General features: G+C 47.3%; 1 protein-coding gene across 1 annotated transcript; it reads right to left on the bottom strand.

Moving 5' to 3' along the window:
- Positions 1–1,535: 1,535 nt before the first annotated feature.
- On the bottom strand, positions 1,536–16,188 carry LOC137533437 (toll-like receptor 7). Its single transcript, XM_068254828.1, has 5 exons — positions 15,825–16,188; positions 15,232–15,665; positions 13,609–13,813; positions 13,246–13,508; positions 1,536–4,571 (listed from the first exon to the last, which is right to left on the bottom strand). The coding sequence occupies exons 1-5, from the start codon at positions 16,186–16,188 to the stop codon at positions 1,536–1,538; spliced, it is 4,302 nt and encodes a 1,433-aa protein (XP_068110929.1).

Raw genomic sequence — 16,188 nt, 5'->3', positions numbered from 1 at the left:
TCTGGCATTCCAGAGACCACAAAACACAGGGAAGAGCGTGCCTGAGGGTTGTATGGATGGGAATGATATTATTATGGTGTGGTCTGTGGATGCAAGAGGAGTGTGGTGGGGCTGGAAGGGGGGTGGCTGGGAGTTTAGGGACCAGTGGGGGTCTAGGGATGGGTGGGTAGAGGATGGAGGGAGAAAGTACTGGGACAAGCTAGAGAAGCAGGTGGAGGAATAGCATGTGGTAGTGGTGGAGGGGTGGTAAAGGGTTAGGAGGAATATGGTGAGTGAAGTGTGGGTGAGCCAGGGAAAGGGCAGGGGGGAAGGGGTACATTGCGTTGTGTGGTGATGAGGCTGGCAGTGGTTTGGACTGAGGTGGATGTGTAGAGAATGGTGAAAGAGGCATGGAGTAGGAGAGAGGAAGAAATAGGAGTGCAAGGTTTGGATAGTGATCAGGAATGCAGGTGAGGCTAGAAGTTTGAGGAAGTTACCTTGGTGTAATGCTCAATTCTGCTGAATTGCTGTTGAATTCTGGTAAATTCTGGTTATTTTCCACCCTTAAGCCGCATCTACACGAGTAGATGAGGCCGCGATACTCCTTATCAATCGAGCCGCTGATGCAGCTCGATTGATAACATCCGACAGGACGGATCTCCGCACCTCCGATTCCCTGCTCGCTCCCCGCTAGGGGACAATGGCACGTAATCGAGCGGAAGGTAAGCGGCCCCGGCGGGCACGAGCGGGGAATCGAATGCGGCGCACGCGCGGCGAGCCGGGGACGCGGCGGGCACGCGGAAGAGGCGATCCGGCGGCTAATCGAGCCGCCGGATCGCTGCAACATCTCATAGTGTAGATGGGGCTTTAGCTGACAAACCAACTAGCAGACCTCCTGATATACACACAGCATCAGAGCAAATGAGTAATCAGGATGGCCTGGCAGTCAATTTACAATTAAGGGGGGGGGGGGGTCACTAGAGTCTCCTGCAAGTCAAACAAACTTGTAGGTGTTACAACTTTGTTTGAAATTACAGACAGGCCACCAGTGTGAATTTCAATAGCAATTAGTAAATTACAATGTAAATATGTTACTTAGGTGCTACTAATATGTGAGAAGCAGAGCAGGTCTGCAGAAATTAACCACATGCAATAGATTAGAGATCAAACATACAGGCAGATGGATGCAGTAAGGGATCGCTTTCAAGTTCAGTGCGGGTCAGATTAGTGATCAAACATACAGGCAGATGGATGCAGTAAGGGATCGCTTTCAAGTTCAATGCAGGTCAGATTAATGATCAAACAAACAGGCAGATGGATGCAGTAAGGGATCGCTTTCAAGTTCAGTGCAGGTCAGATTAGTGATCAAACATACAGGCAGATGGATGCGGTAAGGGATCGCTTTCAAGTTCAGTGCAGGTCAGATTAGTGATCAATCATACAGGCAGATGGATGCAGTAAGGGATCGCTTTTAAGTTCAGTGCAGGTCAAATTAGTGATCAAACATACAGGCATATGGATGCAGTAAGGGACTGATAGAATGTAGCGATTTTAACCTATTTTCGGAGGCAAGTATTGTAATAACGGCTGTCCTGACTGAGAAGGATCCTCAAGCTATGCCAAAAGTAAGTGTGTGCCCTTGGGTTCCTTGGCCAGTTCAAGAAAGTTTTTGGACAAATCCTTTTCCTGGTCAGCAGATATCTGGACATTTTCATCTTGGGATTGAGAATCACCAGAACCACCACATCCTTCTTCTCATCCATTAGTCTTTGATGGGACATTAAGAAGGCATGGCAGAGGAGGCCTGTGCTAAAGCCCGTATGGTCAAGAATAAAGACTGTCTTTTTGCTTTTACATATAGCCTCATACAAGTTCTCAATTTTTGAGTTCCCTACAAGCCAATCTCTGTCTTCCAGACATAAGTTGAGTCTACCCATTTCGAATCCCTCCAGATGTACCAAAAGCTCTTGGTACACCCAGTCACTTACAGCAGCATCCTTTGTGTTAAAAGCTATGAAAGCATCATACGCCTCAGATGATTTTTTTGGTAGCCTTGAGTAACGTCTTAAAAATGCCATGATGACTTGACTAATATACCACAACTCCCATGAGAAGAGCTTCCAGATGAGGGTAATTAACAACCAGAAAACCACCAGAAAAAAAGAGCTAAAAAAGAACATTTGTCCATACAAGTCCTGACATGAGTGGGGGTTCACAGAGAGCAGTAGTTTACCCCTTAAAGTGTCTGGAGAATCACATTTCATTTCTGTGGAGAGATGATGAACTTTAACATCTGTCTCCATCAAGAACTGAATGAACCAGCTGGTCTCGCAGGTGCAGTGAAAAGGATTTCCGCTTACATCCATTAACTGCAGTGTTTGGAGGAGCTGTTTTGGAAAACTGTTCCTGTCAATGGCTTGAATCTTGTTATTACTTAGATAGATAAACTTTAGCTGCAAATGGGAATCAAAAAATTCTTTCCTCAGTGTGCTGATTTGGTTGGAATTAAGGTTTAAAATGGTAAGTTTGCTTTTGATGCTAGTGATGTTGCTATACAATGATGTCAGTGAGTTGTGACTGAGATCTAAGTAAGTGAGATTGACAAGATGGGTGATCTTCTCCCAGTGAAAAGCATACAGAAAATTATGGGAAATAGAGAGTGTTTCAAGTGATGCTGGTAAGTTTTCTAAGACCTGGACTGGAAGGACAAGAAGCTCATTATAACTAATATCGAGTAACTTAAGACGAGTAAGGTTGGCAAACATTGCATTGTACGCGTCTTTCCCATATTGCCACAAATTAACTAGCTCGTTGTGCCTAAAAAAGAGTTTCTCCAGTGAAGGGTTATTCAGTTCGTGAGTAACGCGTAAGCCAATCAAATTGTTGTTGAGGTTTAACTCGACCAAGGAGGTAAGGTTCTTCAAGAAATCAAGTTTATGATTTACCCCTTTCAATAGGAACTGATACCTGTTATTGGCTAAGTTTAATACCCTGAGGTTTGGTAACTCACTGAAAGCCAGGTAATAGTACAAATCAAATCTGTTGTGTGAGACATCCAAGTGGCGCAGTGCCTTTAAGTGACCAAACTGATTCCCGTTTAAGCGCAGGTTGATGTAGTTGTAGCTAAGGTTCAAGCATTCAACGTCCTCCATGCCCAGAAAATTGTCTGGATAGAGGCTCATCAGGTTATTAAATGATAAGTCAACTGAGCGGTTGTAGTACCAACATTCTGAGTAATCTTTGGTTCCAAACCCATTGGAGAACTTATAGTCATCGCGACTGGCCAGAGGATCCACGACTTCTGTTCTTTTCACTTCTGGTTTACACGCTGGCTCAAAAGATATTAGATTTCCTGCCAAATCCACTGTGTTTATACTTCTGTTTGATAATAGCATACTTATGTTAGCTTTAAGAATAAAGTTTGTTCTGAGGCTGATCTGCTGAAGTTTTGGGAGACTGAGCAGAGGTTGAATGCCATGAAAATCTAGACCATAGAAGAAATAACCCACTAGGGAGATGTGGCGGAGGGACACCATAGAAGCAGCACTGGGGTTCACAATTAACCTTTTGTGCATGTGCAGTGGCTGAAAGTTGAAATCTAAAACCAATGTCTCCACCTTTCCGAGCTTTGAAAAAAAGGTCTCCTGTTCCAAGTCTAGTAAGTTATCAGACAGAATCAAAGTGGTCAGTTTCCCCAACTTGCTGAACAGAGAGCTGTTGATGGTGCGGATAGAGTTGCCCCTGAGGCTGAGGTAGGAGAGTTTGGTCAGGTTATCAAAAGCTCCAGATTCTATCTGCAAGGCGCTGTTATTCTGACAGGGGAAACAAGGCTGAGCTGCATGATCACATCTTTGGCAATTCCACTCTATGTCTATTTTCTTGAGATTCCAGAGGTAGCATAAGTCCTTCCTTTCAATCTTCCAGATCTTGTTCTCTGCTAAATGTAACTCAACAAGAGAAGAAGGAAGGTTCCTGGGGAAAGAACTTATGTTATTAAATGACAGGTCCAGTTTTTTCAAGGAACTGATGTTTTTGAGAGCTTGTCCCAAAATGCTGAATTCCGTGAAGCATGGACTGCGGTAATAACAGTTCCAGCCAATCAGTAAGCTTGTCAGCTTTGTCAGTCCAGCAAGATCTGTGTATGACAATGTGTAAATTTTGTTGAGGTTAAGGTCTAAATATTTAATGTTTTTGGGTAGGGAAGGAATCGTGGTCAGACTGTTCCCACTCAGGTCCAGATCTTCTAGATGCTTCATACTCACTAGGGCATCATCATGGATGGACAGCTGGCACTCACCTTTGTCAGGTCTCAAGTTGGTTGGCTGGCAATTGTTGCTCATATTTAGCTTGATCAGATTTGGCACTCCGGCAAAAGTTCTGTTTGTAAGATACCTTATTTCATTCAGTGACAAGTCAAATTTGGTGACGAGGTCTGATGTGATGTAAGGCACGTACCAGAGGTGCCTCTCTCTGCAGTTTGCAAGTGTAGCATTGTTCTCATCGTCACAAGGAAGATACAGGGGGAACTTGCTCATAGAGATGCTCACCCCAATTATCAACAGCAGAGCAAGTTCTGGGAGCCATTTCCTTTCCTTAAAGACATAAAAACAAAGTTTCTCATTAGTTATGTGTAAAGCTATATGTTGGCATTTTTAATCTGTTTTTAGGAACAACAAAACCACATTGAGGGTAGCAGTTACTGAATGTAGAGATGGTCAATAAGTTGCAAATAATTCCAATTCGCATAGAAGTTCCATGCAAGACCTGTAAGGTACCTAAAAAGTGGGTGGAGGTTGAACGAGAGATAGCAAGATGCGCTGCTGCTGCCTTGGGTTGGGCTGACTGCTCGAGTCAGGTACATAAAACTTGGCAAAATCCTCTTATATTGGCTTCGGTTTTATGCATTAGGTGGATTCTGCCAGTACTGGACCTTGCCCAGTTCCCAGGACAACATACACACCTTAGGGCTTGTTTCCATATAGTGCTCGTTCCCATATAGTGCGCTTATGGAAACTTGATCCCAGGGACAGCAGACAGTGCATAGACTGCACTGTCTGCTGTTTCCATACATGCGCGGCGATTCAACGTTGAATTGCCATGCATAGTTTGCTGCACTTCGGGGCGCTTCAGCCTGCGATCCCATTCAATAAGGGCCTGAGCCCACTAACGCAGTTGTGCCCACTATTCAGCATCTGTAACATCGATGTGTTGCTGAAAAACGGACACAACTGCATTAGTGGGCTCAGGCCCTAATGATGGGATCACAAGCCCCGCCCCCTGATGGGAGTGACACGCAGGGCAGAGCCACAGGGCTCTGCACTTCCATGGAAATGAGCCCTTAGTGATAATTCCTTCCTTTGGGCCCTCAGCTTGCATTCCCTTCCTCGCCAATTGGGTTTCGGAGGGCTGTCCGAGAGTTAAAGATTTTCTCTCACAAGGAAGAGTTAAAGAGACACTGAAGCGAAAAAAAATTATGATCTAATGATTTGTATGTGTAGTACAGCTAAGAAATAAAACATTAGGAGCAGAGACATAAGTCTAATATTGTTTCCAGCACAGGAAGAGTTAAGAAACTCCAGTTGTTATCTATGCAAAAGAGCCATTGAGCCAGTCTTCTGAAGCGTATTATCTTAAATTTCTAGCACTGTATTGTTTTTTTTCCCGTAGAGGACAGTTCAAAAGTTCACTGGCTTGCTCTGTAAAGTCATTTAGCATGCTGAGTAGTTCTAGTAATTATCCGTACTACACAATCAATTCATTGGGCTTGATTCACAAAGCGGTGCAAAGTGTTTGCACGCCTGTGAAAAGCCCTTTATCACGCCTAAACTCAGTTTAGGCGTGATAAGAAGAAACTCGCGCGATCTCCCGCGCGCAAAGTTTTGCGCGCCGCGCTGCACGCGCAGTGTACCGTGCTTCGCGCGCAGCGTCCATTGAGCCCTATGGGACTTTGCGCGCGCAGCGCGGTGCGCTACGCGCGCAAAACTTTGCGCGCGGGAGCTTCGCGCGAAGAGCAGCACAAATCGGTGATAACTCAGCTTTGCACGGCTTATCACGCCTAAAGTCTTTTAGGCGTGATAACTGAGTTATCACCGCTTTGTGAATCAGGGCCATTATATCATAACTTTTTTTTTCAATTCAGTGTCTCTTTAACCTCCCTGGCGGTAAGCCCGTGCTGAGCACGGGCTATGCCGCGCAGGGGGATTTCTCAGGCCCTGCTGGGCCGATTTGTTCACTTTTTGTTTTGCAACACGCAGCTAGCACTTTGCTAGCTGCGTGTGCAGTCTGATCGCCGCCGCTCCGCACCGATTAGGTGCCTCCGCTCGCCGCGCCGCCCCCCCCCCCCCCCCAGACCCCGTGCGCTGCCTGGCCAATCAGTGCCAGGCAGCGCTAAGGGGTAGGCCGGGACTCCCAATGACGTCACGACGTCGATGACGTCGGTGACGTCATGCCGCCCGTCGCCATGGCGACGGGGGAAGCCCTGCAGGAGATCCCGTTCTTTGAACGGGATCTCCTGATCTCCGATCGCCGGAGGCGATCGGAGGGGCTGGGGGGATGCCGCTGAGCTGCGGCTATCATGTAGCGAGACTTTGACTCGCTACATGAAAAGAAAAAAAAAAAAAAAGAAAAAAAGAGTTTGCTGCCCCCTGGCGGATGTTTTGCAAACCGCCAGGAGGGTTAATGTGTGTATAAAAAAAAAGAGAAATTCCATGCTAATTGTATGCAGATTGGAATTGGGAAAGTCAGTTTCAGCAAGAGGTGCATTTGATTTGCCCAGTTCAAAGCTGCATACAATTTGCATGAAATTTCCATAGGAACCAGAATTATTGGGATCACATTCACCATCTCTACTGAGATATAAGAGATGTTAAAGTGAACCAGAGACGAAGCACCCACATGTATTTTACCATATATATCGGTGGGAACATTAGAGAAAACACCTACTCTGCTCTCTGCTTCATCTTTCACTGCTCAGCCTGGTTGTTATCAGCCCTGATAAAATCCCAGACTGAGCATTCAGTCTGGCTTTGCTTAGGAATCATTATAGCTGAGTCTGCCTTCTCTGATGTCTTTTCAAGCCCAAGCCTGCACCCCTTCTGGCTCTTCTATAATGAATCCGCTATAGTGATTCCTGAGCAAAGCAAGACTGAATGCTCTGTCGGGGATTTTATCAGGGCTGATAACAAGCAGACTGAGCAGTGAAGAATGAAACCGAGAGCAGGGTAGGTGTTTTCTCTAATGTTCCCACTGATATATATGGTAAAATACATGACGGTGCTTTGTCTCTGGTTCACTTTAACCATTTCAGCCCACGGGGATTTTTCACCTTATGCATCAGAGCAATTTTCACCTCCCATTCATTCGCTAATAACTTTATCACTACTTATCACAATTTATTGATCAATATCTTGTTTTTTCCGCCACTAATTAGGCTTTCTTTGGGTGGTACATTTTGCTAAGAATTATTTTTTTATAAATGCATTTTAACAGGATTAATAAGAACAAAATGGAAAAAATTCATTATTTCTCAGTTTTCGGCCATTATAGCTTTAAAATAATCCACGCTACCATAATTAAAACCTATGTATTTTATTTGCCCGTTTGTCTCGGTTATTATACCATTTAAATTTTGTCCCTATCACAATGTATGGTGCCAATATTTTATTTGGAAATAAAGGTGCATTGTTTCCATTTTGCGTCCATCACTATTTACAAGCTTATAATTAAAAAAATGTTCGTAGTATACCCCCTTCAAATGCATATTTAAAAAGTTCAGACCCTTAGGTAACTATTTGTCTTTTTTTTTTTTTATTATAATTTTTTTTTTTATTAATTTTATTTGGGTAATATCTTGGTGTGGGAAATAAACAGTTAATTTTTAATGTTGTTATATGTGTAAATTGTAATGTAAAAAATATGTAGATGTAGTTTTACTATTTGGCCACAAGATAGCCACCTTCAGTTTTTTGTTTTCCCTCCTTGTGCTACTCACTAAGCGGAAACACAAGGGGGATGCGGAAATTTTGATGCGTAGAAAGACTGAAGCCTCTTGTAAGATCGCTTCGGTTTTTCTGCGGGAGACACGGATCGGTGATCGGGAACCATGTTCCCGTTCACTGATCCCAGGGCTACCGGGGGACACTACGGTGGCACGCCCGCGATTGCGTGCGGGAGCGCGCCGAAGCGCGGCACTGCAGCAGAGCAGCCGCCCTGACGTGAGCTTCACGTCCGGATGGCAGAAATAGTTAATATCAGGGCCGGATTTCTGGAAAGGCGACAAAGGGTTGGGCCTTGGGCGGTTGCAGCCCAAAGGGGCCTAAAAAGTAAAAATCCGGCCTTGGTTAAGGTGCTCATTGTGGGGTGAGGATGAAACTTAGGGAGAGGGGGGCCATGGCTTGCAGTTACGCCCGTGGCTATAAGCACAATTTCTCCACAGCTTTTAATCTTCCCTTAATGTAACTTGTTTGTCTGCACGTCTTATTATTTCTGTGCAGTGCTTTTATGCATATCAGCACACACCCAGTCCCAGTACTGACTAATGATGAGTCATAGTGTGAGTTACATGCCAGTATTTTAAAGGATACCCGAAGTTACAATGACGCCTAGCACACAAATAACTATGCTGTGTTCCTTTTTTCTTTCTCTGTCTGAAAGAGTTAAATATCAAGTATGTAAGTGGCTCACTTAGTCCTGACTCAGACAGGAAGTGACTACAGTGTGACCCTCACTGATAAGAAATTCCAACTATAAAACACTTTCCTAGCAGAAAATGGCTTCTGAGAGCAATGAGAGAAAGAAAGAGAGATAAAAAGGGGAATTTCTTATCAGTGAGGGTCACACTGTAGTCACTTCCTGTCTGAGTCAGGACTGAGTCAGCCACTTACATACCTGATATTTAACTCTTTCAGACAGAGAAAGAAAAAAAGGAACACAGCATAGTTATTTGTGTGCTAGGCACTGAACAAACACATGCCTATCTCATCATGTCACATGTCACTTCGGGTATCCTTTAAAGCACAGCCAAATCAATTATGCAAGTTCTGCATATTATTGCTTTATTGATCAGAGCCTCCTTTTAAAACACTTTAACCACACTTAAGTATAATTAAACCACTGGCTACCTAATACTGGGAGGAGAAGGAAGTACCTTTTGCTGCTAATACTGGGGGGAGGGCGGCACCTTTGACCATCTAATTCAGAGGGCTACTTTAATAGTGTGTGTGTGCGTGCGTGCGTGCGTGCGTGGTACCTCTGGCTACCTAGTACAGGGGACTAGCTTTGTCTACCTGATACAGGGGGCTACCTCTGGCTACTTAATATGAGTGGGGGGGGGATGGATCACCTTTGTCTACCAAATATTGCACCTCTGGCTCTGTGGCTACCTAATACTGGGGGGCACATTTGGCTAGCTAATACTGGGAATCACAGTTCGCTACCTAATACTGGGAGGACACATTTGGATACCTAATCCCTGGGGGAACTATGTCTATTGGCTATTGGCTACCTAATACAATTGGGGGAGCACCTCTGACTAGTTAATACTGGGTTTAACCCCGGCTACCTAATACTGAGGGGCATTTCTGGCTTCCTAATACTATTTGGGCAGCATCTCTGCCCATCTACCCTGGCTACCTAATACTGGGGGAAGCTCTGGCTAACTAATACTTACCTTCCTCAGGTAAATATACAAGACCCCCATCCAGCATCATCATCATCAGACCCATGGGCGTAGCAATCACCCCTGCAATTGCAGGGGGGCCCCAGGGGCTTTAGGTGGCCCTCATCCTCCATCTCCCCAACTGCAAGTGCAGCCAATTAGCAAAATGTCCTCCCCTTTCGCTCAGAGAAACTGTCCCTGTCACCTCCTCCCGCCATGCAGATAAGAGAGTAGAGGGTGCATGTAATTTTTTCCTGTTTCCAGATGCTGCTTCACAGCAGAACACTCTCCGCTGCCATTCGCCGGCTCTGATAACGTGACACTCATGGGGTTCGGGGACCAAAGGTGCCCCATGCTATCATTTTTGCAGGGGGCGGGGCTATTAAGTCTAATTACACCCCTGATCACACCATCTTCACAGTGCGTTTTCTCTACTGTTCTCTGCAGAAAATGCCTTCATGCTCCTGCTATCCTAGTCTGCCTGCTAAGCGTCTCACTGATAAACACAAGCACACTGTATTAAGAAGCAGCTTTGCAATATAGGGTTGCGAACGTCCCCGTCGCAGCTATACAGTGCGTGGAATCCAGGCTTGAGTGAAGCAGTGACAACTCCAGAGAAGGGAAACCCGGTACACTGAGACACGCTGAATGTCTACAAAGGACAGCAGTACTCACCATACTTCCCAGAGATGCTGTCTGTGTGTGCTAAATCAGGAACCAGCCATCACTTTTATACCTAAGTTCTGCTTTTCATTGTCTGCTTCCTCTTATCATAAAAGAAACGTGATGCTATGTATGCACATTGCCAATTCTAACATGATATTGTCAGGCTTGTCTGGTCAATGACTATAGGTCAGGCTGTATGCTCATATGACTGACCTATAGCCCAGCCCGTAACACCTGCGAGAACTCCTAGAACAATACTACAATACACCCTGCAAGTAGATGCAGCGTACAGACTGACAGATAGTAATCCACCGACAGAACCTGTAACTAGAAATGCAATGGGCACGGTGTTAACAAATATATATAAAGTCACCTGTGGCCACTGGCCTAGAAGATGATGCAATCCAGATGAATGAACCAGGTGACTGTAGAGAGAGTCCCAGGTTGACAGAGCAGTCCAGATATACTGTACTTCTTAGAGATATCGAGTGAATCCAATAGTCGGACCAGGCAGCGTTCAAGCAAAATCCAATTAACAGGCAGAAGTCGGCAACAGGGAATCAATCAGAGGTAGCGTGCTCAGTATACAAAGCAGGAGTCGGCAACAGGAATCAATCAGAGGTTATCAAGGTCAGGATACAAGCAGAATTGGCAACAGAAATCCATCAGGAAGAGAGCGCACACCCAGCAACAAGCCAAAGCTAAATGCTATCACAAGCGATGTCTGGGGGCGCGCACAAAGCTTAAATACAAGGACTAACCAATCAGAAGAAAATAGAATTGAACACAACCAATAGACGCTCAGCGTGTCAGCTGATTAGCTGACACACAATACACCCACATGGCTACTGTTTACATCGGTGGAGGGCGTACTGAGGATGCGTCCTCCGCCTGTCCAATGAGAGCTGTGCAGCCTCCTGCGCTCCAGTGACGTCAGCGGCTTGCCGAGACCCAGAAGTCAGAGCCGCAGCTCGAGTCTTGGCCTTCTGCCGGCGGCGCTTACAGATATTTTGGGTATCACAAATGTGTATTACCACTTCTGACTTGATTTCTGTTTATAACATGTCATATATGTGTAGTAACAGGGGGCGCTGGTCCTCCCGAGAGCCGGCCTGTACCCCCCCCCCCCCCGCGCGCTGGTGGCGCAGGGGGGGCAGGCCGGCTCTCGGGAGGACCGGGGCCCCCGGTGGCGGGAGGGGGGCAGGCGGGCTGGATGACGTCAGCCGAACCTAGCCGAACCTAACCGAACCCGAACATCTAGTTGTTCGATCATCACTAGAGGGCATAGACCGGGTTACTTCTCCCCCCTCAGTAATGAATGTGCCCAGTAACTGTCTCTTTCCCCCCTCTGGTGATAAATGTGCTCAATACATGTCTTCCCCCCCACCCCCCGGGTTTACCAGAAGGCTCTGTTGGCACGTGTCTACACGCGCCTGATGATGGAAAGGCGTCTCACTCTCCTCCCCGGGCGTCTCCCTCCTGTCTTACCTATGCAGAGTGCTGATGAGAGTGTAAATGAGAGGTTACTCACCCAGCTCTCTGCATAACACCAACCAGATCTCCCTTCAGTCAGGGACACCTCTAGCTACTTAATACTGAGCTTCCTCTAGCTACCTAATACTTGGGGGCACCTCTGGCTACTTAATATTGAGGGTACCTCTGGCTACTTAATACTAAGGGGCACCTGTAGCTACCTATGACGGGCAAGGGAAGTAAGAGAGACGTGATGGCTGGACTAGCCAGCACACTTACTGTGCGGTTCGGCGGAGGATTGTAGATTCATGGAGGGGTCGAAGTCTAAGTTGTCAGGACATCTGCGCATATAGACTCCTGTAAAGGTAAATCTGGACCTGGTAATTAATGTGCCCAATAGCTCTCCCCCTCTCCCCGCCTCTCATGAATTACTGTGTAACTGCATCCCAACCCCAACCCATGCTGTAAGCACATGATAGTAGCAAACCTAGCTTCCCCAGTTACGCTACCCGAGAACCCCAATAATACACATGACCACCAGTATGGATTTAATAGGCCAAAGCAGCCCGTTTATTTACCAAAATATAACACATAACATCTTCTTCAGAGAGCTGAGGTAAGGGATCCGAGATTGTCCAAAACCATTGCACTTTAAGCTACCGGGCAAGCAGCCTGTAACCGGCCCCCGCCGTGATCACCGGCTCAGGGACAGCTGAATGCCACCGAATTACTTATCACTTGTTGATAACCTAAACTGGTGATTCGCACCTGAGGCAAATCCCCGAGAAACAAACAAACCTTCGGAGCCCTTACCCCTCCTGCTGCCATGACGACGATCAACACTCCTTCTGGAATTGCAGTGTATCCGCCTGTACAAACAGAAAAAAGGGGAGGGAGGGAGGGAGCTTCTTGCCCCACGCACGTCTGAGTAACTCCGCCCACCCCCTACTTCTACATTGCCTGTCCGTCTCCGCCCCCACTCCTGTCCGACCTCAGCCTTCCCTTAACCCTATCCTTCCTGGCAGGCTGCACTATCATGTGCGGCCTTCCAGATTGCGCTGCTCTGCACTTACAGGCCTTATCTTGATAGTAGCAAACCTAGCTTCCCCAGTTACGCTACCCGAGAACCCCAATAATACACATGACCACCAGTATGGATTTAATAGGCCAAAGCAGCCCGTTTATTTACCAAAATATAACACATAACATCTTCTTCAGAGAGCTGAGGTAAGGGATCCGAGATTGTCCAAAACCATTGCACTTTAAGCTACCGGGCAAGCAGCCTGTAACCGGCCCCCGCCGCGATCACCGGCTCAGGGACAGCTGAATGCCACCGAATTACTTATCACTTGTTGATAACCTAAACTGGTGATTCGCACCTGAGGCAAATCCCCGAGAAACAAACGAACCTTCGGAGCCCTTACCCCTCCACCACGAATCGACGTGACCCCTCACGGCAGAGAGGCCCACACCCTCAACGCTCTCTGGATACCCTCCTCTATCGCCAGGGCCCACAAATCTGTCCCTATCTCGTTCAAGTGCACCCCGTCTCTGCTGAGAAGTAAGTGCAAATCGCTTTCCAGCTCAATGTGTCTGACGGCTACCCCCCCATTCCGGATAACAAACTTCGCCACCTCCTTGTTTAGCTTGACTCGCGCCCTATTGACTTTACTAACTGATCTTGCCAATCTCCACGATGTCCTGGCCACCACGTCCGACCATACCAGCACCGTAGCTGGAAACACATTTTTTATCCTTAAAACATCAAATTTGATGTCCCGGATGATGGCCCTGGTAGATTTCGCAGCTAAGTCGTTGCCCCCGACGTGCAGTACCAGCACGCTGGGGCCCTATCCCATCCTGCATATCTGCTAATTTCAGGCCAGACTCTCGCCCACAACATGCCAGGGAAACCCAGCCAGCGAACAAGGACCTCCTGCCTTGGGAATCCGAGTTGTCGCCCCTCAGGGCGAACCGCAGCTCTTCTCGCACCCCTAGCGACGTAGGAGTGACCGAAGATCCAGACCAGGGCCGGCCTACCTGGAAAACAAAATTGAAAACACAAGAAACAAACTAACAGCCATAAACCATTACCGCTGCAAACTTAAATCAAATGCAATCTAACGTAAGACCTATATCTGATTGAATCCCATCTGCCTATTCTCTTGACTACCTCCTCGCTGAGTCCCCAACGCGAAGCTTCAGTCGCCGCCCCTATACGAAAGGAGTGTGAGGCGAACTCGCCGGGCGGGAGGCCGGCCTTTTCCAAGCACTTACGAAATATGGCTGAAAACTGAAAACGGGTCAAAGGAGAACCGTCAACATGTACTAACAAAACCCGTGCGGATTGCGGCCTGATCTGAAGGAATCGCAAAATGTTGTCCCTGGGGCACAACAAACCCCCGATCTGGAAAAGAGTAATGACCTTTCCCTTGCCTGAACGATCCGTTTTTGACTTACGTAAATTAATGGAAACCGATCCCTCTTGTACTGCTACATCTCCGGAGAGGATCCCTCCCACCAAAGATTTTGACCTACTGACTAATTCCCCCACCCGAAACGCCCCAAAGAAGGCCAAAACGAATGCAGTGCTGAAAAGCACCACCTCGTATTGACTAGAGCACACCTCCTGGGCTGCCAGTACAACTTTACTCAAAATCTCAAAAGTGACCGGGCGCCTGGAATCCCTTGCGAACGATCCTGCCCTGAATCCTCTCATCGCCTGCCCAACCCTAAAATCCTTAGTCACGTCCTTTTGACCCCTGGACTTAAACAAAAAGGCCAATGCCGCCAATTTTTTAGACATGGCCGCCGCCGACGTGCCCTCCGCAAAATTGTTCCCTACAAAATATAGGAGCAAGCACGACCGATCCTCGTCCGATGAACAGCCCCCAACTTGTGCCGTCAAAGCGTCCCACGCCTCCCAGACGGGCGCGTACGCTGCCCATGAAGACTCTGCCAGTGACCTCCTAATCAGCAGTGAGACTGCCCGAACGGAATTGTCCACATCATCTCTGGACAGGGAACCCCAATCTCTTCCGCTGATGGTGCCGCTGCCCGGAACCTGTCCCACTGGAATCGAGAGAGGGCATCAGCAATTATGTTGTCCACCCCTGGCAGATGCACCGCAAAGATGCAAATATTGAATCGTAAACATGACAAAACCAATTGCCTCATTAACCTAACCACCGGCGGCAAGGATGCTGAAAATTTGTTTACCGCTAGCACTATGCCCAAGTTATCGCAATTGAAGCGAATGCGTTTGTTGGCCAAAACCTGCCCCCACAACTCTACCGCCACCCTATGGGAAACAACTCTAACAACACCAAGTTAGCTGTAAAACCCGCCTCCACCCACGAAGGATCCCAGGGGGAAGCGCACCATTTTCCTGCCATAAAGATGCCAAAACCGTGAGCGCCAGACGCATCCGTGAACAATTCGATGTCAAAATTACTCACCTCCTCTTCCATCCAAAGAGACCTGCCATTGAAATCCTGCAAGAATGTCAACCATACCTTTAAGTCCTCTCTCATGTCCCCTGTCACTCGGATCCGGTGGTGAGGTGCAGAAATTCCTGCCGTGGCGCTGGACAAACGCCTACAGAAGATGCGTCCCATCGGCATTATCCTGCAGGCAAAATTTAATTTACCAATCAGGGATTGAAGGTCGCGAAGGGTGACCTTTTTCCTACCCACCATATTCTGGATGGTAGTTTTCAGGTCGCTAACCTTGTCCAGTGGAAGACTGCATTCCATGGCCAGTGTGTCAATATGAACCCCCAAAAACTTCAGTGATGTGGTGGGACCCTCTGTCTTTGCTATTGCTAGGGGAATACCAAAGGACTGGCAGATCTGATACATCGCCGCCAAAGCGGCAGCGCAGTCAGCTGAACCTGCCGCACCCATGAAAAGGAAGTCATCCAGATAGTGTATTACTGAATGGACACCTGCGACTTCTTTTACCACCCATTCCACAAAACAACTAAACTTTTCAAAAAATGAGCAGGATATTGCGCAACCCATAGGAAGGCAAAGGTCAACAAAATACTTACCCTCCCAAACAATCCCCAACAAACGAAAACTGGAAGGGTGTACCGGCAGGAGCCTGAAGGCCGATTCAATGTCCGTTTTAGCCAACAGGGAACCCTGTCCCAGCTTCCTAACCCAACGGAGAGCTACGTCAAAAGACGTATACACAACCGATGTGTCCTGTCCCGACAGACCGTCATTTACTGACGACCCTTTTGGAAATGAAAGGTGGTGAATGAGGCGAAAAGAACCTGGCTCCTTCTTGGGGACCACCCCCAATGGCGAGACAATCAAGCCGTCCAGCGGGCAATCAGTAAATGGTCCCGCTACTCGGCCCGCCTCCCTTTCTTTGGCCAATTTGGATGACACGACCTCAGGAAATTCCAT

This window comes from Hyperolius riggenbachi, chromosome 9, assembly GCF_040937935.1.
Source record: "Hyperolius riggenbachi isolate aHypRig1 chromosome 9, aHypRig1.pri, whole genome shotgun sequence".
Lineage (NCBI taxonomy): Eukaryota > Metazoa > Chordata > Amphibia > Anura > Hyperoliidae > Hyperolius > Hyperolius riggenbachi.
Note: the sequence above shows the minus strand (reverse complement) of the source record. Positions and strands in the feature narration are given on the sequence as shown.